This window comes from Giraffa tippelskirchi, chromosome 3 (assembly GCF_054371585.1).
Source record: "Giraffa tippelskirchi isolate mGirTip1 chromosome 3, T2T-mGirTip1v1.2.pri, whole genome shotgun sequence".
Lineage (NCBI taxonomy): Eukaryota > Metazoa > Chordata > Mammalia > Artiodactyla > Giraffidae > Giraffa > Giraffa tippelskirchi.
Window position 1 is genome coordinate 24,915,899 of NC_137277.1, and position 20,701 is coordinate 24,936,599.

Here is a 20,701-nt window from a genome sequence, read left to right on the forward strand (position 1 = left end):
GTTGTCCTCACTTCAGTGAGTAACAGTCACCTCAAATTAATATGTTAAATTGAAATCCTAATTCCACCTTCAAAAAAAGAAATCTGCTCTAAATGTGGTCAAACCTTATCTCAGTTAATGGCAACTACATTATTCCAGCTATTCAAGGCATAAACCTTGGAATCATCTTTAATTCCTCTCATTCTCTCATCCTCATCCATTAATGTTATTGTCTCTACTTTTAAAAGAAAACCAGAACCTTATCATTTCTTACCACTTCCACTGCTACCATCTTGGTTCAAGCTACATCATTTTTCATCTAGATGATGACAGTAACCTCCAACCGGGGTCCCTGCCTCTCCTTGTCAGTATTATTTTCTCTGAATTACCCTTTCAAAATGTATGTCAGACTATGCCACTCCTCTACTCAAAATCCTCTAATGAGTCACCATTTCACTCGGAGTAAAAGTCAAAATTCTTATAAAGCTAATATTTACAGAGCTTCCTCTTCTACCCCGACCCCCAGCATCATTATCTCTCTAACTGCATCTCCAATGATAATCCCTCTTGATCTCTCCTCTCTTTTCAAACTGATCTATTTTTATTCCTAGGATGTATTAATAATGGCCTTTCCACCTTCTGTTCTTTCTGCATGGAATATGTCCTCCCCATATCCTCATACCTTACTGTCCCTCTTTCAAGATTTTGTTCAAATGTTACCTTCTCAGAAACTTTCTATTGTAGATAAATTGTTCTTTCTTTGTGGTAATTTTTAATATCTTCTCTGTGTAGAGCGGTCTGTTGTTTGACTAACATGGGAATCATGGATTTTTCTCATTTTATAAAATCCTATTTGGGTTTTGTTGAGATTACTAAACCAGACGATTCATGTTTTTCATCAGTGTGTAAACTTCTCAGCTATTATCTTTTCAAATAGTAATTCTTTCCCATTCTCTCTATTCTCTCCTTCTAATATTCTAATTATGTGGATGTCAGCTCTCATTTTGCCCTCCATGTCCCTTAATCTCCTTTTCATATTTTTGATCTTTTACTTCTTTGTACTTCAATCTGGATAATTTTCTCAGACCTATTTTCCAGTTTGTTAACTTTTCCTTCAAGCTGTCATCAATCTTTTGTTTAACCTATCCATCAGGTTATTTTCTTAATTTCAATTACTATATTTTTCACTTCTTATTTCATTTCTTTTTCTTTTTTAATTGTTCGTTTCTTATTTATTTTGCTTTTTATTGGAGTGTAGTTGATTTACAATGTTGTGTTAATTTCCGGTGTACCACACAGTGATTCAATTGTTGTTGTTGTTTAGTTTCTAAATCATGTCCTACGCTTTTGTGATTCCATGGACTGCAGCCCACCAGCCTCCTCTTTTCATGGGATTTCCCAGGTAAGAATGCTGGAGGGGTTGCCATTCCTTCTCCAGGGGATCTTCCCAATCCTGGGATCAAACCCAAGTCTCCTGAATTGGCAGGCAGATTCTTTTTACCACAGAGCCACCAGGGAAGCCCACCCAAACTCCTAATTTACCCTCCACCACCATTTATTTCTTTCTCAAACCTGCAAGTTCTTTTTTATGCCATCTTGATTTTTTTTTCTTGTGTCCTTGATCATTGTAAACATACTTAGTTTTAAATAATAACAAACACATTTGTGACACTATGTGCCAAGTACTGTTCTAGGTACTTTATAAATATTAATTCATTTGATCCTCATAACAATCCTATATAAGGAAATGGAGGCATAGAGAATTTAATCAACTTACCCAAGAAAACCTGGATAGTAAGTAGAATGCCTGAACTAGAATGCCTGGTAGTCTGGCTTTTAAGTTTATACTCTTAAACACTACACTTTACTGCTTCTTTTATAGTTGAGTTGTCACCTGAATATTGCATTATCTGAAATCCTTGCTGTTTTTTAATGTTTGCTGATCCTTGCTCATTGTGGATTGTTTCTTTATGGAGATTACTTTTCAGTTATTGTGAGAATCTTGCACAGGTTCAAAGGAGTTTTACATTGGTTCATACCAGGGACACCCCCAGCCTAGAATAACTTTTGATATCAATTCCTTAGCTTGAGCATTCCTGGAACCAGGGTATATATCTGAATCCAAAACCAACATAAAGTATAATCTTGTAGTTATAAATTCTCAGGACAGTTTTAGTTTTTTTAAAAAAAATCTTTATTCTCGAGTGCCAGGTCTTAGTTGCAGCATGCGGGATCTAATTCCCTGACCAGGGGTCAAACCCTGCATTGGGAGAACAGAGCCTTAGCCACTGGACCACCAGGGAAGTCCCTAGTTTTGGTTTTTTGTTTTTCCTCACTGAGAGCCAGGAATAGGCAGACAAGGTTCTTTGTCACCTCCCTGTGGATGGTAGTCCACATTTAAGTCCACCCTTCAAAGGGTGTAGCCTTTTGAGGATCTTAGGTTTATTTGGAAATTTTAATTCTAACTCCTCTTATACAGATTCCAAATTCTTTTCTCCTCATGGGGAATTAAAACTCAAGCCAGTTAACTTCTATAACTGATACCCCTTTCTCTATTCCACCATATTTCCAGACATGGCAGCTTCAGTTTAGCATACATGTTTACAGCTTTAATTTTGTTTTCTCTTTCTTTAGGGTCTTTAAGGGTGCTCCTTAATTTCTTGTGAGCTCAGCTATGCACTTAAAAGCTAGCATTTATCACCATGAATCATCTCTCCCCTAACCAATCTCCCCCAAAAAACCCTCCTTTTATATTCATTACTATTGTTGTCATAGAATATATCATCACCAGCTGGGTCATTTGACAAAGGAGGTATTTTTTCAGGCTGTGGGAAATTAGCAATTTGGATATAATATAGAATATATTTTCTTTTAACTGTCAAAAACAAGATCATGGGACTTCCCTGGTGGTCTAGTGGTTAAGAATCTGCCTGTTAATGCAGGGGACACAGGTTCGATCCCTGGTCCAGGAAGATTCCACATGCCTCATAGTAACTAAGCCTGTGCGCCACAACTACTAAGCCCTCACTCTAGAGCCCGGGCTCTGCAACAAGCAGATGGCTATGTAACCACAATGAAAAGCCCAAGCACCGCAACTAGAGAGTGTACCCCCGCTTGCTGCAAGTAGAGAAAGCCTGTGTGCAGCAATGAAGACCCGGAACAGCCAAAAATAAATAAATAAAGATTTTTAAAAAACAAGTCTGTATGTGTTATATTTTATGTAGTGTTTTTATATGTCATAGCAAGAGAATTTTCAGAATACTAAATCTGGCCCTATTGCCAGAATTGGAGTGTGGTAGTCATATTTCTGCTGTCCCAAGACCATGACTGATTAGTCTAAGTTTGGCTACACCAACTCTCCTGGGTTTCTACACATGCTGTTCACTCTGGCTGGAGTATCTTCATCCATTCTCACTCTCTCCCTTGACATATCTAGGTAACCTATTTTATCCTCAAAGCTCAGCCCAAGGCTTCCCTGGTGGCTGGGTGGTAAAGAATCCACCTGTCAATGCAGGTTCAATCCCTGATCTGGGAAGATCCCACATGCCACAGAGCACATGGGAAAGCCCACACACTGCAATTAGAGTCACCCCCACTTTCCACAACTAGAGAAAAGTCCATGCAGCAACAAAGACCCAGCACAACCAGAACTAACTAAATAAATAAAATAATATATACATTTAAAGAAAAGCTCAGCCAGAATTTTTTTTTTTTTTCAAAAAGGTCTTCCTTGGTTCTCTCCAGATGGAGTTAGTCCCTCCCTTCGCTGTATTTTGCAAGTAGTTTTCTTGTGACACTTATTAAGATGCTAGCATTTAGTATTTATTTGCCTATTTATTTTCTTGCTAATTCTGAGATTTCTACTAATCATTGGAAGGACTGATGCTGAAGCTGAAGCTCCAATACATTTTGGCTGCCTGATGCGAAACTCTGATTCATTGGAAAAGACCTTGATGCTAGGAAAGATTGAAGGGAAAAGGAGACGGGAGCGGCAGAGGATTAGATGGTTAGATAGCATCACAGACTCAGTGGATATGAATTTGAGCAAACCCTGTGAGATAGTGGAAGACAGAAGAGCCTAGCATGCTACACTCCGTGGGGTTGCAAAGAGTTGGACACGACTTAATGTGGAAACTGGTTGTATTCATCTGTGTATTCAGTGCACCACTTGAAGCTGTTAAGTGCTTTAAAATGTTTGTTGTGCTGAATTCCTAAAGGAAAAGTGAAACTGGATTCGAAGGAAAAGAAAGATGATCTGAGATAAGACTCTGGGTGGGAGAGGTAGGTTTTGAAGAGTTTAAAATGTCTTTAGAAAGAGGGACCTGAAAAAAAGAAAAAGAAAGAGGGACCTGCTGGTATTATTATGCATAAGTTTGCCCTTTGTCACAGTCATCAAAAAGCTTTTTTTGCCATACAAATGAACTTATTTACAAAACAGAAAGAGACCCACAGACATAAAAAACAAACTTATGTAGGTGCTATACAATACAAAATATTGTATAGCCAATATTTTGTAATAAGGGAAGGAATTTGAAAAAAAAAATATATATATATAACTGAATTACTGTGCTGTACACCTGAAATTAACACAGCATTGTAAATCAACTATATTTCAATTAAAATTTTTTTCTAATAAATCACTTTGTAGTGATTAAAAAAAAGCTTTTTTGCCTACTATGGAATCCTCTCACCTCTCAGAGTTCCCAAAGAAGTTTTTGGGCTTCCTCCAAGTCAGCTGGTACAATCCCGAGATGTCAGGTCTGAATTTGAGGTTTCCTAACTACCTTCTACTTCCTATAGCTCCTCCTAGCTTACCAATACTTTTTACTTCAATAATTAAATGAGCACCTCTACATGTACTACCTCATTTACTCATAACAATTCTTTTATAGATGATGACAGAGCCTTAGAGAGGTTAAGAGCCTTGCCCCAAACCACAGGGTAGTAACTGGCAGTGCTAGGACTACTGGTTATTTAACTCCAAAACTGATGTCTAAGCATAGTAATGAAATATCTGATTTCCAGCAGGACACAGGATAAACTTGACAGTGTTGAAGTTAAGCTATGAGTAGAGCTATATAACAAATCTGGATGTGGAAAAAAAAAATACATGCAAAGTTAGGGATTTCCTCATGAAACTATAACTTGTCCTAGAGTAGTAACAGAAAGGGAATATTCACCAAATACCAACCTATGCCTGGCATTTGTTTTATCTTATATTTCTAAAAGGTGAATAGTATTAACCTTGTTTTATAGGTTCTCCAGTTTCAGGGAGGTTCAAGGACTAATGATTAAGAGCTTTGGACCCAGACCTATCTGGACCCACATACTGACTTTACCTCTTACCAAATATGCCAAACTGGAAAAAATGATGCTCCATAACATTGGGGTAATCTGTAAAATGGGGATAATAATAAATATTAAATCATGTAATGGGTGAATGCACCTAACCCAATGCTTGCTATATGGTGAGGCCTCAATAAACAATAGCTTATTACACTAAAGCCAAAAGAGATTTCGTACTCTGCTTAGAGAGAGACATATCTAGTTATATGCTGTAGCCATGATGGGAACTCAAGTCTGTGCGATTTCAAAACTCCATGTTCTTTCCATTGTACCATTCTGGCAGGATATCTTAAATATCAAATCTCAATATTAAAATATTTTTTCTAAGAGTCCAGAGTTCTGATTTTCTGGATTGGCATAATTGTTAATACATACAATCAAATTGCCAATATCCCCTGGATCATCGAGAAAGCAAGAGAGTTCCAGAAAAACATCTATTTCTGCTTTATTGACTATGCCAAAGCCTTTGACTGTGTGGATCACAACAAACTGTGGAAAATTCTGAAAGAGATGGGAATACAGACCACCTGACCTGCTTCTTGAGAAATCTGTATGCAGGTCAGGAAGCAACAGTTAGAACTGGACATGGAACAACAGACTGGTTCCAAATAGGAAAAGGAGTACGTCAAGGCTGTATATTGTCACCCTGCTCATTTAACTTATATGCAGAGTACATCATGAGAAACGCTGGGCTGGATGAAGCACAAGCTGGAATCAAGATTGCCGGGAGAAATATCAATAACCTCAGATATGCAGATGACACCACCCTTACGGCAGAAAGTGAAGAAGAACTAAAGAACGTCTTGAGGAAAGTGAAAGAGGAGAGTGCAAAAGTTGGCTTAGAGCTCAACATTCAGAAAACTAAGACCATGGCATCCCGTCTCATCACTTCATGGCAAATAGATGGGGAAACAGTGGGAACAGTGAGAGACTTTATTTACCTGGGCTCCAAATTCACTGCAGATGGTGACTGAAGCCATGAAATTAAAAGATGCTTATTTCTTGGAAGGAAGATTATGAACAACCTAGACAGCATATTAAAAAGCAGAGACAACTTTGTCAACAAAGGTCAGTCTAGTCAAGGCTATGGTTTTTCCAGTAGTCATGTATGGATGTGAGAGTTGAACTGTAAAGAAAGCTGAGTGCCTAAGAATCGATGCTTTTGAACTGTGGTGTTGGAGAAGACTCTTGCGAGTCCCTTGGACTGCAAGGAGATCCAACCAGTCCATCCCAAAGGAGATCAGTCCTGAGTATTCATTGGAAGGACTGCTGTTGAAGCTGAAACTCCAGTACTTTGGCCACCTGATGTGAAGAACTGACTCATTTGAAAAGACCTTCCTTGATGCTGGGAAAGATTGAAGGTGGGAGGAGAAGGGGATGACAGAGGATGAGATGGTTGGATGGCATCACCGATTCAATGGACATGACTTTGGGTAAACTCCAGAAGTTGGTGATGGACAGGGAGGCGTGCTGCAGTCCATGGGGTCACAAAGAGTCAGGCACGACTGAGCGACTGAACTGAACTCATAAAGGTATAAATCAACTTTATTACACCATCCAGAAACAACTATTAATATTTTTATTTTTAACCTTTTTTTCGTTTTTCTCTACAATGCTATACAACTCTGCATGTACATCCTTAAAATTTGTCTTACATCATGTAGATTTTTTCAATATAAAATGTAAAACCAGAAACATGATTTAACTGGCCTTGCCTCAATTTCTGATGCTGCCTCCTTGTTTCTGGCAGCTGCTCACAGAGAGGTATCACAGAGCACCTGAAGTAGGGCTAGGCAGGAGCTACCTAATGCAACCCTGGATCTGAGAGCCCAGAGGAGGGGTGGGAAAGTGGAGTGTTGCAGTGGAAAGAAAAAGAGAGGAATGAGTTTCTTTCTTTCCCTTTCCTGAGAACAAAGAAAATAAAGAGAACAGTGAGCAGGCCCGAACATTCCTTTTTTTTTTTTTTTAACTTTAACTGCTCCTAGCTCCCAACTCTGAATGTGTGTAACTAAGTTTGCTTTTCTGCCCCCATCTCTGCAGAAACTACACTTCGCACACTTCGCACCTATTTTCCTTCGACTCTATGCTAAATGCATCCTGTATCTGGTGTTTACCCTAACAACACCCTTCTCCTTGTAGTTACTACCAGAAAGAAGGCCACAGAGCACCAAACTGCTAGACTCAATTACTGGGTTACCGATGCCAGCCTACAACAATTTTTGACAAGATCCTAACACCTTTGTCCCTCATCACCGACTCCTGACTGCAAGCCATCATCTTTTATAAGCCCCTATACCCCTCATGGAGGGTGGCACAGTTCTTGAGGCATGAGTCTACTGTGTTCCCTTCTCTGCCATCTGAGAATTAAAGTCTCCTTTCTATTTCCCCGAAACCCTGTCTTTGTACTTTTTATTCTGCTTCAGTGGGCAGAGAAAGTCAAGATTTTGGCCAGCAACAGGAGTTGTAAGAATGGGGCCAGGGATTGAGACTTGGTCTTTTTGAACCCACTCTGCTCATCTCGGAGAAGGACTGAGCAAGAACCCAGGCTACGTCAAAACTGCACAAGATCTAGGCAGCCCAGAACATCTCCAAGACAATCACCACATCACACTATCATACTTACCTCACTGCTGACAACCTTGTGCTGAACCTACAGCATGAAAATTTCACCCAGGGAAGTGACATCAAGGGTAAGAAATGAGCCTGGTGACCCAGAACTTGGCCCCCAGAGAAGTGGATCTGTTTTACCCCCGATTTTTGAGGAGACAGTTTGGGGTCCAGCACACCTGCCTCCTTCCCCCTAGCAACATTGGATGGCTCCCCTAGCGTATGTCCTCCCAATCCTTCTCGGATGAATGAGAACCAACCCATTTTCAGGGAAACGAGACTTTTCCTCCTTATGTTGGCCAGGGATGTCGGGACTGCGTGATTTCTCAGTGATCTCCTAGTGCTCGCTCCTCTCGAGGTTGGGTGCCCACAACCACTATCCTAGGATTTGTTTTTTTTTTTTAATTTGTTTATTTGGCTGCGCCAGGTCTTAGTTGTGGCACACAGAATCTTTGATCTTTTTTTGCAGGATGCAGGATCTAAATCCCAGACCAGGGATGGAACCTGGGCCCACCACATTGGGAGCGAAGAATCTTAGTCACTAGACTGCCAGGGAAGTCCCCCATCCCAGGAATTCTAAATAAATTTTTATTAAACTGAAAGGAAAAGAAAGAAACATAATTTAAAGTATCTGCTTATTTCGTCAAGTGAAAATATGACAGTTATTTAACCATTTACTTATTTCCAATTTCAATAAATTCTTCAACATCCTTTGAAGAGAACCTTTGCATTTCTGATTTTTTCCTTCAAGATAGATTTCTATGTGATATTCCTGGGTAAAGGGATGGAGAGTTTAAAGGCTCTCAATTCCTCGAGAATTTCTGGGTCAAAGATGGACCATTCAAAGTCTTTCAACAAATATTGCCAAAGAGCTTTCAAGAAATGTTCTAATTCATATTCTCACCAGCAAGTACAGAAGTACCTGGCTCACATTAGTAAAAAGAACTCTGCACTTTTGATTAGTGAGAAAAGTTGCATTTAAACTTCTATTTCTTTGTATGGTTTAATTGAAGATACTTTTCCTTCAATTTATATTTCTTTCTGCCTGGTCCCATCGTTTTCCTATCAGGATGTTAAGTGTTTTATCCTTGCAATGTTGTTTTTACAATACGAAAATACTTTAAGCAAACGAACAACCAGTTGCTAGTCCATGACTGCTCAACGCTGGCAGTGGTCCACAAAGCTGCGCCGGCCCACTAGCGAACTTACAAGGAGGCAGCCGGCCTTTATGCTTCATTGCGGAAGCAAGCCGCCCACAAATCTTGAGGGCGGGAATTGCTGCAAAGGCGTTGGCTCTCCTAGCCTGGGAGTCTCGCGGGATCTCAACCACCTTTGGGGCCTCTGAAGCGACTACAAATCCCAAGAGACAACGCGCCTCAGGGCCCGAGCGCTCGAATGAAGGCTAAGGTCCAAGGTCATGTGTCTGTCTGCGTAAGCCGTCCGGTCTCTCTCCCACGCCTTTTTCTTCAGCTTTCCACCTTGGCCGCCATTTTGTGGGGAAGGTTATGGAACCTCTTAGTCCAGCAGACTCTATGGTCGAGCACTTCAGAAATCGGCCAATCGGAAGCCAAATCTCGGAGGAAAACCCCGCCTTTGCCCGTATGGAGGCGGGAACTGCCACGAAGCTCCTGTGGAGAGAGAGAAAGAAGTTGCGCAGGACCAATAAGAAAGGAGGACTCGAGGATGTTAACCAATGAAGGCGCGGAGGGATTGCGGCCAATGAGAGTTGGGGAACCCCGGGACACGTGGGTCCGGGAGCAGAGTGCCGAGTCCTAGAGCTAAAGCTGGGACGTGAGTCAGTCACCTTGAGCCGGCCGAGCGCTGTGTTCTGAACAGGGGCAGCAGGGCAGTGGGAGTACAGGTGACTTGAAGCCGAAAGCCAGCAATCGGCAAGAATGTGGCTGGGTTGTGTGGAGGGGCATTTGTCCGTAAGGCCGGGGAAAGCGATGGGTATCTGTAACCTTAACAATTAAAGTTAATTACCAACGGTAATGAGCGATTAACTGTCCCAGCTGAGGCGGGCGGTGGACTGCTGTTTGAAATGGGCAGGACCCTGAACGGCATGTGCCTAGTTCCTGCCTCCCCAGTCTATCCCGGAGATCATCTTTGAGCATCAATTTCCTGCTGGGCTCGGGCCTTCTTTTACTTCCAATCTCCATGACCTTTCTTTACAGACCTGTCGCGCTGAAAGTGGTGGAACGGGAGTTTGCGCTGTCCCTCTGACCTCTAATGTTCTTCTCAGCTGGGGCATGGTTCGTGGAAGAGCGGGGTCCAGGGAGGACGGGCGGGGTGAACGGGACGACCGAAGGTCGCAACTGTAAGCAAACAACCAGGCTGTCAATGGATCTTTTTTTTTTTTTCTCTCTCTCTCTCTGCAGACTGAAAAAAATGCAGACCACCGGGGCACTGCTCATTTCTCCTGCTCTGGTAAGCTGCGGCTCCCGGGTGCTCTAGCACCAGGTATGGGAGCCATTCGTGTTTAATGAATGAATTGAGAGGAGCTTGCATCCTGATGATGTTGCTCCTTTAGCGAAGCAGTAAGATGGATGCAGTTAACCCTTGATTATTTGTGCATGTAAACCAAGCTATCTTGGCTTGGGAATGTGGTCAGAGTCTGGATCTGACGTGTACCCCCAGTCTAGCTTGGCCACAGCAAGACTGCCCTCTGAAACAGTGATTCTCAACCTTGGCTGCACGTTGGAATCATCTGAGGAGCTTTAAAAAATCTTGTTGCCCACGCTATGGGGATGAAATCCATGCATCTGTATTTTTTTAGAACTGAGGTGATTATAATGTTCAACCAAGTTTGAGAACTGCCACATTATATTTCTTACAATAGCTCAAGAAAGCTTTGTTACAGGAGCCTCTGCTTAGGTGACTGTTTCAGGAGCCTCCCCAGCCTTACTGGCCCACTCCATTCAGGGTGTGTAACAGTGACTACATTTTTAGCAAAATAAGATTCTCCCCTTCTGATTCCTTTGGTGGTCTGGATACAAACCCTTCCTGTACCTGATTTGATGTTAGTGTGGGTTTGTTTGTTTGTTTGTTTTTCCATTCTGGGATACTGATTAAGGACTGTGCCCATAGAAGTGAACTTTGTTACCCAGTTTTAAACGGAAAGATTGCCACTGCTGACTGCACCAGGGTCTCTGGTGCAGCCATGTCTGATAGAAACAGTAATGCATTGATTGACCTTGAAATACCTTGGACTTGTTTTATTTATAATATTTGTAATCTTTTTGACAGAAGCTCATCAGTTAGAGGGGCTTTCTCTTTTGTCTTCTTGCCCGATTTGGAGGAATGTGTGTTTCTAATTTTATAGATCCGCTCTTGTACCAGGGGTCTGATCAGGCCTGTGTCTGCCTCCTTCCTGAGTAGGCCAGAGATCCCATCTGTACAGGTAAAGGAGAATGGGCCCTCTTAAGAATGTCCCCAGACTAGGTTCCTTTAAGTCTGTGCAGTTGCCTTTAAGGCAAAGTGGGAGGACAGTCAGAGAATCTGGGGTGCTTTAACAGTTCTAAGTACCCGCCAAGTGAGCATTGTAGGTGAAACTTGGAAAACTGAAATTGAGTTTTCATGAAATTTCCCTAGCCCTATCTGGAAATGGACCCTAAGACTAATTCTAATCACACCCTGCAGTCTGAGCATTCTGGACTTGCTAAACAGCCTTCCAACAATTTCCGAGCTCAGGTGGGTGGAGTGAGGGGTGGAGTCAGCCACCTGTCCTTGAGCCTCACTATCTCCTTCTCCTTCCCTACTTCCCTCTCCCCCTCCTTCTAGCCTTCCTACAGCAGTGGCCCACTGCTGGTGGCCCGGCGGGAATTCCAGACCAGTGCTGTCTCCCGGGACATTGATACAGCGGCCAAGTTTATTGGCGCAGGGGCTGCCACAGTTGGTGTGGCTGGTTCAGGGGCCGGTATTGGAACAGTGTTTGGCAGCTTGATCATTGGCTATGCCAGGTAAGGTCCAGGGTGGTCTAGAGCATCTCCTACTGTAAATTCCACCTTCAGCAAAAGATCCTTTAGCTTTGCGTTGATTTCATCTACCTTCTAGTTTCTCAGAATTTAAATGTTGCCAACTTGGCTCACTTAAAACTTACCGTGTGGATACTCTGCTTGCTTGTCCAGTCCCCAGGATATATGCAAGCTGGGCCCTCTCCCATTCAGCACTCCCCATTCACCTGAACTACTTGAGTCTTCCACCACCACCCATGACCCATGCCCTCACCCTTTTCTTTCCCTGTCTCTGTGCCTGACAGGAACCCATCTCTGAAGCAGCAGCTCTTCTCCTATGCCATTCTTGGCTTTGCCCTATCTGAGGCTATGGGGCTCTTCTGTTTGATGGTCGCCTTCCTCATCCTCTTCGCCATGTGAGGCTCCGTGGAAGTCACCTACCCACCCCTGCTGCTTCGACTCCAGGCCATGCCCGGTGCTGGAGTGTGCTAACCTTTACCATTAAACACAATGTTTCTCTAAACTCATATGCCAATGCCTCAGTCCTTTGCCCTTGGGGAGGGCCTTCATATATTAATAGAAAGGTGAGACAAGGAAGTGGGATTGGGGCAGCCACTGGTGGTTAAGAACTCCTCAGGGCTGAGAAGTAGCACTGCCATGACTGTAATAACATCTCCTAGAGGAGAGAACATGGATTTGTCTAATGATGATTGGTGCTTTTTTCCATTCAAATTTAGTGTAATAATATGTAACATTTTTGAAGGGCTTAATTTGCACCAAGCTCTTTACAGAGTGTTTGCATTTGTTATCTCAGCAACCCTATGAATGATAAGTACAGTGATTATACCTGTTTTGCAAATGAGGGAACTGAGGCTTAGGGAAACAAAATAACTTGTTCATCATCTCAGAGCTGGTAAGTGGCAGAATTAGGGATTCCCCCTTCACGCCAGCCCAAGCCTTTATCTGCTGTGTTGTCCCACCTATTTTCATTTTGGCCACACAATTAAGGTGGCATAGTCAGGGAAACTGTCCTAAAGAAGTTGCATAGCATGTTAGAGGTGGGACTCCATCTGCCAGCATTTGGCTCCACTGTAAGCTTCATTTCCATTCTCAATTAGAACATTTAGAGTGTCTAAGTGTTCTTGAATAAAGCTGATGAGGGACATGGTCTGTGTTCCTGGAGAATTTAAAATCTTAGCTCTGCTAGAGATGAAAAGGATGTTTTGGCAGGAGCCAGTGCGGGAGGAGCAGGCTCCGGGAGTTGGTGATGGACAGGGAAGCCTGGCTTGTTGCAGTCCGTGGGGTCGCAAAGAGTCGGACACGACTGAGCGACTGAACTGACTGAGTGCGTGGGTGAACAAACTGCTTACAGAGCTCCTCACAGTATCCTCCTGTGGTCTCAGTCTGTTCTCAGCCAGTGTCCCACGCTTGGCCGAAGTGGACTTACAACCCAGGTAAATGAAAGCTAAGCTGATATATCCACAGAATGAACTCAAGGGTGCTGGTAGACATGACCTGTCTCAAATATGAGAACCCCTTTTTGAAAACATGATACTTAAATATACTGTAAAACTGTGAACTAGAAACAATAATTAACATCTTCGAGCTGAAGGGCAGCTAGCAAAGGTTAAAACACCAAAAAAATGCGAGTTGATAAGAATGAATTCAATTTACGTGCAATTTAAATAGTCATGCAGGTATTTAGGTGTTAAGCATTCTCCTAGGAGTTTTGGGGGAATGCTGAAAACCAACAGAGTGGAAACAATACCGAACAATGCCACAAATTATCGGCTCTGTGGGTAGACAAGCTATGTGCTGAAGAAGAGGGAAAGCAAGGAGGCAAGTGTTGGTTGTAATAAAACCAACTAACATTTGGGCACTTGCATGACAGGCGTATAAGTGTGTTAGTCGCTCAGTCATGTCCAACTTTGTGACTCCATGGACTGTAGCCCCACCAGGCTCCTCTGTCCATGGAATTCTCCAGGCAAGAATACTAGAGTGAGTTGCCATTTCCTTCTCCAGGGGATCTTCCCCACCCAGGGATCAAATTTGGGTCTCTTGCATTGCAGGCAGATTCTTTACCATCTGAGCCACCAGGGAAGCCTCATGACAGGCATCAGTTCAGTCACTCACCCGTGTCTGACTCTGTGACCCCATGGACTGCAGCACGCCAGGCTTCCCTGTCCATCACCAACTCCCAGAGCTTGCTCAAACTCCTGTCCATCGAGTTGGTGATGCCATCCAACCATCTCATGCTCTGTTGTCCCCTTCTCTTCCTGCCTTCAGTCCTTCCCAGCATCAGGGTCTTTTCCAAGGAGTCAGTTCTTCACATCAGGTGGCCAAAGTATTGGAGTTTCAGCTTCAGCATCAGTCCTTCCAATGAGTATTCAGGACTGATTTCCTTTAAGACTGACTGGTTTGATCTTGCAGTCCAGGGACTCTCAAGAGTCTTCTCCAACACCACAGTTCAAAAGCATCAATTCTTCAGCACTCAGCTTTCTTCACCATCCAACTCTCAAATCCATACATGACTACTGGAAAAACCATAGCTTTGACTAGACGGACCTTTTTATTTTTTTTTTCCTCTGAGGCATTTTATTTGTATGTATTACATCCCTAGAAAAAGAATCCAAGGATTTTCCCTCCTGTATGTTTTCGTCTTGCTTCTTCATGGTCCATGATGCCAGCTGAGGTTGTCAGTACAATGAAACCAAACTGACGGGATGGGAGCAGGTTATTCTGCCATTTTTCTAGATCTTTGAGTTGCATATCAAATCTGGGGCTGATCACTCCACACTAATTTAGCCTGCCTGTGAGGTTCACAACAATTTTCCCAGCCCTGTGATCATCAATGGTTTCAAATTTGCCAATGTAACCATGCTTCATCATCACTGTTAGAAACCTGACGATGACTTTGGAGCACGGCCTAATAAGGACCTGGCGTTTGCCTCTCTTTTCGGCATTGTTGATACTCTTGAGAGCATCAGCCAGGACATTCATGCGCACCATTCTGGCGGCACGGAAAGATGGCGGAAAGAGTAAAGTCTGCTTTTTAATATGCTGTCTAGGTTGGACATAGCATGACAGGCATGGTGATAAGCATTTTCAATTAATAACTTTAACATCCCTAGGAAATAAGTTGCTCTATTGGTAAGGAAAATGAGGGAGGCACAGAGGTAAGGAATCCTATGAAGGTCATACAGCTGGCTAGTAAAGCTGGGATTCAAACTCCAGAACCTGTATTCTAATCACTGTGCTGACTCATCTAAGGTCAGTGACATGTTCAAGGTCATATAGCAGGCCAACGGTTTCAATCCTAGACCACCTAACATTCAATAATCATGGTCTTCTCCCACAGGTTTGCTCACATGGCATATTTGAGGTCAGATAATTCACTGTATGAAGATGTTTAGCAACATCCTTAGTCTCTACCCACTAGATGCCAGTGGCAACCATCCCTTCCCCAATTGTGACAGCCAACTGCGAAATGTCAGATATTGACAAATGTCTTCTAGTTAGGGGACAAAAATCACTTCCAGTTGAGAACTATTGGTCTATTATAATCTGCTGCTTGTCTTCTTAGCTTCTTCCCCTTACGTAACTCTAAAGATTGTCTACAGCAACCCAGTGATAGAACCTAAAGCAGAGCCCAGGAATTTCAGGCCCAAAGAGAAGAAACCAGACTGAGGTTGAAGTGGTAGCTCGGGTATCATCAAGGGAGCAACTGATCAACTGGTAATGCTGTTGTGCAAATGGAATGCAGTAACCTTTTGGGATTTCAGGCTGGCATCCTTGCCAGGTCACTACCCTCAGGCAGTCACCTGCCTGAGGAGTAGCCCTTAGGGAAGATGGTTGCCTTTTCCTTCCTGTGAAGCTCCAGGAACCTATTTTTCCCCAAGGGGCTGATAAGAATTTCCTTTCATCATGGGTTTCAATCAGCTTTGAAACTGCTGGGCTTTCAGATCCAAAGCAGCAGGATTGGGAATGGAGTTCATGAGCCCATGGAACCTTAGAGTCAAGAGAGAATGTGCTCCTAGCCTGAGCCAGGCAAATAGTCCATTACCATTGAGGTTCTTTATCTAAGGTCTATGGCCCATGGGTGGGATCATTTTGCTTACTGCAAAATATTTATGAGTGGAGACAGGGGTACATTGTTCTTGGGAGAGGGTCCTTTGTTTTCATTATATTCTCAGAGGAGTAATGACGCTGAGTAACTGCCTTGAGCATGGTGGCAAAGAGCGTGGACTTGCGAGTTAGAAGGGAGTGCAAATCTCAGCCCTGCCATTTCCTATGAAGTTAATTTTCTCTCCTGAGCCTTGATTTTCTCAGCACTAAAATGGGGATGAGAACAATTCATGGTGGTTGTGACAACAAAGTAAGATAATACAGGAAAATATTGGGTTTCCCTGGTAGCTCAGATGGCAAAGAATCTGCCTGCGATGCAGGAGACCCGGGTTCAATCCCTGGGTTGGGAAGATTCCCTGGAGAAGGGAATGGCAACCCAGGCAATCCCACTTGCCTGGAGAATTCCATGGACAGACCATGTGGTCGCAAAGAGTCGAACAGGACTGAGTGACTAACACTGGCCTCTAGAAGGAATCTACAGAGACCTTTATTAAGATGTCAAAAATATGACCTTTTGCAGAAGGAAATGGCAACCCTGGCAGGCTACAGTCCATGGGGTCACAAAGAGTTGGACATGACTGAGCAACTATCACTCACATATGCAAATGATAATACGTGTAATATATACATGTACAAAATTTTAATATACATGTTCAGTTCAGTTCCGTCGCTCAGTCGTATCCGACTCTTTGCGACCCCATGAACTGCAGCACGCCAGGCCTCTCTGTCCATCACCAACTCCCGGAGTCTACCCAAACCCATGTTCATCGAGTCGGTGACGCCATCCAACCGTCTCATCCTCTGTTGTCCCCTTCTCCTCCCGCCCCCAATCCTACCCAACATTAGGGTCTTTTCCAATGAGTCAACCCTTCACATAAGGTGGCCAAAGTATTGGAGTTTCAGCTTCAACATCAGTCCTTCCAATGAACACCCAGGATTGATCTCTTTTAGGATGGATTGATTGGATCTCCTTGCAGTCCAAGGGACTCTCAAGAGTCTTCTCCAACACCACAGTTCAAAAGCATCAATTCTGCGGCGCTCAGCTTTCTTCACCGTCCAACTCTCACATCCATACATGACCACCGGAAAAACCATAGCCTTGACTAGACGGACTTTTGTTGGCCAAGTAATGTCTCTGCTTTTAAATATGCTATCTAGGTTGGCCATAACCTTCCTTCCAAGGAGTAAGCATCTTTTAATTTCATGGCTGCAGTCACCATCAGCAGTGATTCTGGAGCCCAAAAAAATAAAGTCTGACACTGTTTCCACTGTTTCCCCATCTATTTCCCATGGAGTGATGGGACCAGATGCCATGATCTTAGTTTTCTGAATGTTGAGCTTTAAGCCAACTTTTTCACTCTCCTCCTTCACCTTCATCAATACCGTATTAATATATGTAATATAAAGATGTATTGATATATGTAATAACAATAAATATATTCTTTAAAATTTTTAATATAGCTATTATTACTTATAATCAGAAGCCTCAAGATACCCAGTCCAAGTTCTGATTTTTCCGTTTAGTCCCCAGTTTACAACCTGGGTGGGAGTTCTTCCTCTACTCCTGGCACTAAGCCCAAGGCTAGGCACTAGGGAGGAGAGGCACTCCAGACAGCAGTGGGCACAGGACCTTGGGGAAGGACCATCTTCACGATGTATCTATTTAGAGACGGTTGAGGCACAGCAGTGACCTGAACTCCAGGGTACTTGCTGGCCTCTGTCCTGGGGAAGAGTGCTTGCCAGGTTGCCATGAGTAAGGTGCTACAAACTGCTGCACTGAGAGATGGCTCAGTGCAGTCCAGTGTGCTGGGGAGGAAAGAGAGGCTTGGATCCAAGTTCCCATAGGGAGACTGCCTGGTTGTGTCATCTATCCCCAGAGGCCACAGGACTGGCTCCAGAAAGCACTCTTGCCCTCTGGCCAAGCTGCCAGGGAAAAGTGCCAGGTATTGCCTTGAAAAAAGTAGCACTGGACCAAGCAATGCCAGTTCACAAAGTCCTGCTAGCCTCTCCCTGGTCCTTCTTCTTCCCAGTTTAGAGGCCTTCTGGAGTTCCCTTGGGAGTTAGCGAGCTGGTCCTTTAAGCAGCTTCATCCCTTCAGGCCTTGAGTTGATGATTCCTTGTACAAGGTTGGCCAGCCCTTTGGAAAGAAAACTGGCATTTCTGAGGCAAAGGAAGTGAAATCTTATAGATCCATGGTAAGGGGAAGGGCAACTGGCTACCATGTCTTAATTTCCATTCTGTTCACCATTTCTTCAATAATCACGGAATGTCAAGTCCTGGAGATGAAGGTAGGCTCCATGCTTACATCCCAGAGAATGTCATATGCAGTAACTAGACAGATGAGTAACGAAACCACTAAAATAAAAAGCAGTATGTGCTATAACAGAAGTCTGAGTTACTTCAGACGATGGAGTCATTTTAAATGGCTAATTAATAATATTAATAATATGCCTGGGGGTGTTAAAGCTTGGCAGAGAAGGTAACATTACAGCCAGCCTTGACAATGAGTAAGAATAATAATAAGAATTAATAATTACTGAACACTTACTCTGGCCAGGTGTTGTGTACATTCATTATCACATTATCTCTTCTTTATAGCTGCTATTACTTTATCAATATTACTGATGAGGAATAGAAGCTTAGAAAGTTTAAATAACTAGGATTTTTCCTAATGAAGGGAAAGAGTATTCCAGGTAGAGAAAATTATGAGCACAGGCTCAGAAAAGGTACATGGGCAAGTGAGGCGCCAATTATTTAGATAATGCTTACCACTTTGCAAAACACATCTAGAATCTTAATCTTCAGAAAAACCCTGAGAGGTAATAATTATCACCATTCTATGGATGCAGAAATAGGCTCAAAGAGGATATTTGCAGAGTGGTACAGATCAAGGGTTGAACCTCATTCTTCTCCTGTAAGGTTGTGTTTTCTGTTATTGTCCCATTGCTAATGGACCTTATACTTGAAAACAATGGCCCAGTAATAAGGAAGAGACTCACTGAGGTGTCCTCTCACCCCACGGGCCACCCATGGGCCTCTGCAGTCTGTAGCCCTAGAGAAGCTATGGAGTAGTGTTTTTCTTTGTGTGAGGTTACCCTGTGAGTTGACTTGATCATCTTACTAAGTAAGCAATAACCAAGAAAAATTCTGGAATCCTTGAAAAACAAATGAAATATATACTTTGAATAGGCAACAGATGCACAGCACATATAAAAGGTACAAGTGTGTAAATATGTGTGTGTACATATGTACATATGTTGCAACCAAACCATAAAGAGGCAACCACTGTTACCAGTTTCTTGAGTATCCTTTCACAGATATTTGGGCATTTTTATTATAGAGATGTAAAACACTATACCAACAAAACACGAAATCTGTATAGTGTATCAATTCATTTTGCTTCATGTTAAGTACCTAAGTTTATGACAGTCCCTTGGACTGCAAGAAGATCCAACCAGTCCATCCTAAAGGAGATCAGTCCTGGGTGTTCATTGGAAGGACTGATGTTGAAGCTGAAACTCCAATACTTTGGCCACCTGATGCAAAGAGTTGACTCTTTGGAAAAGACCCTAATGCTGGGAAGGATTGGGGGCAGGAGGAGAAGGGGATGACAGAGGATGAGATGGCTGGATGGCATCACCGACTCGATGGACCTGGGTTTGGGTAGACTCCGGAGTTGGTGATGGACAGCCTGGCATGCTGCGATTCATGGGGTCACAAAGAGTCAGACACAACTAAGCGACTGAACTGAACTGCTAGATTCATAGATAATACATGATCTAAAGTCCCAAGAAACAGGGGTGGGGGAGGAGGAAGCAACAGGTATCAAATTAGTTGTACCATTATGTACCATAATTAGTACAAGGTACAATGTGATAGTGTCAGAGAGTTCCAAGCTGTAACAATATGCCACCTATCAGAAAGGACTAATAACAATACTCACTTCACAGGTTTGTTGAAAGGAATAAACAAGACAAAGTATATAAAGCCCTTGGCACATATTAGGCACTCAATAAATGTTTTTTCTTTTTTTTTTTACTCAGTAAATGTTAACACAGTATTTTAATTCCCAATAAATGCTATTATCATTCAACTCCACAGTCCCTTGTTGGAAAATTCACAAAACTGTGAAGACAGGACTTAACTTTTTAAAAACAAATTTGGCGGCAAAAATATAAAGTGAAGCTATTTGTTTTAGTATGAATATTCATAAATTACCCAACTAGTATGAATATTCATATGCTTTCCTGCAGAAGTATCAGTATGTTTGGTTACTCAGTGCGGCCCCAGGTCCCGATGGGAGTGTTAGATTATGATCCTGTACTCTTGCTAGGGAGAAAAGGGAAGGCTTTTTTTTGATAGCTTGTGTTCCTTAGCCCACAGTGTTTTTTCAGCTTACATATCTCAATAAAGTCCTGAGAAATCCTTCCAGGATTTAAACTCACATCCCCTTGATTCCTGCATATTCAAAGACGTCGGAAGAAATGCTGAGCGAGGAGTCAGGAGGCTTGATTTTTTTTTTGTTTTTTAACCAAGCTTCCCTCGGTCTGTTTCAGTATCCCTATGGCAACGCCTAGCAAAAGTGCCTGGCACTTAGCAGGCCCTTCATAAATATACATCGAATAAATTCTAAAACGAGGTAGTTTTTCCACTCGCAGTTTCTGATTCCTTCCTTCCTTTCTCTTGCATCT

The 20,701-nt window shown here is 42.8% G+C and overlaps 1 protein-coding gene and 1 pseudogene across 3 annotated transcripts; one reads left to right on the plus strand and one right to left on the minus strand.

Moving 5' to 3' along the window:
* The first annotated feature begins 9,685 nt into the window (after nt 1-9,685).
* Nucleotides 9,686-12,408, plus strand: ATP5MC1 (ATP synthase membrane subunit c locus 1). Of its 2 annotated transcripts, XM_081582506.1 has the most exons (6): nt 9,686-9,793; nt 10,107-10,184; nt 10,311-10,359; nt 11,255-11,332; nt 11,713-11,891; nt 12,191-12,408. In XM_081582506.1, exons 3-6 carry the CDS (start codon nt 10,321-10,323, stop codon nt 12,303-12,305), a joined length of 411 nt encoding a protein of 136 aa, XP_081438632.1. In that variant the 5' UTR covers nt 9,686-9,793; nt 10,107-10,184; nt 10,311-10,320; the 3' UTR covers nt 12,306-12,408. The 2 variants fall into 2 exon arrangements, with proteins under 2 accessions (XP_081438632.1, XP_081438631.1); XM_081582505.1 differs by lacking the exon at nt 10,107-10,184.
* Nucleotides 12,409-14,451: 2,043 nt separating this feature from the next.
* LOC145542833 (small ribosomal subunit protein uS8 pseudogene) lies at nt 14,452-14,918 on the minus strand (annotated as a pseudogene). Its single transcript, XR_014080183.1, has one exon. The product of XR_014080183.1 is annotated as a small ribosomal subunit protein uS8 pseudogene (transcript).
* Nucleotides 14,919-20,701: the final 5,783 nt, after the last annotated feature.

What these genes read in the sequence shown, in the direction of transcription:
- ATP5MC1 (XM_081582506.1), top strand. Translation starts at nt 10,321, where the DNA reads ATGCAGACCACCGGGGCACTGCTCATTTCTCCTGCTCTG. An exon ending in TGCTCATTTCTCCTGCTCTG is followed by an intron (nt 10,360 to 11,254) that starts GTAAGCTGCGGC and finishes CTAATTTTATAG; the next exon opens with ATCCGCTCTTGTACCAGGGG. An exon ending in CAGAGATCCCATCTGTACAG is followed by an intron (nt 11,333 to 11,712) that starts GTAAAGGAGAAT and finishes CCCTCCTTCTAG; the next exon opens with CCTTCCTACAGCAGTGGCCC.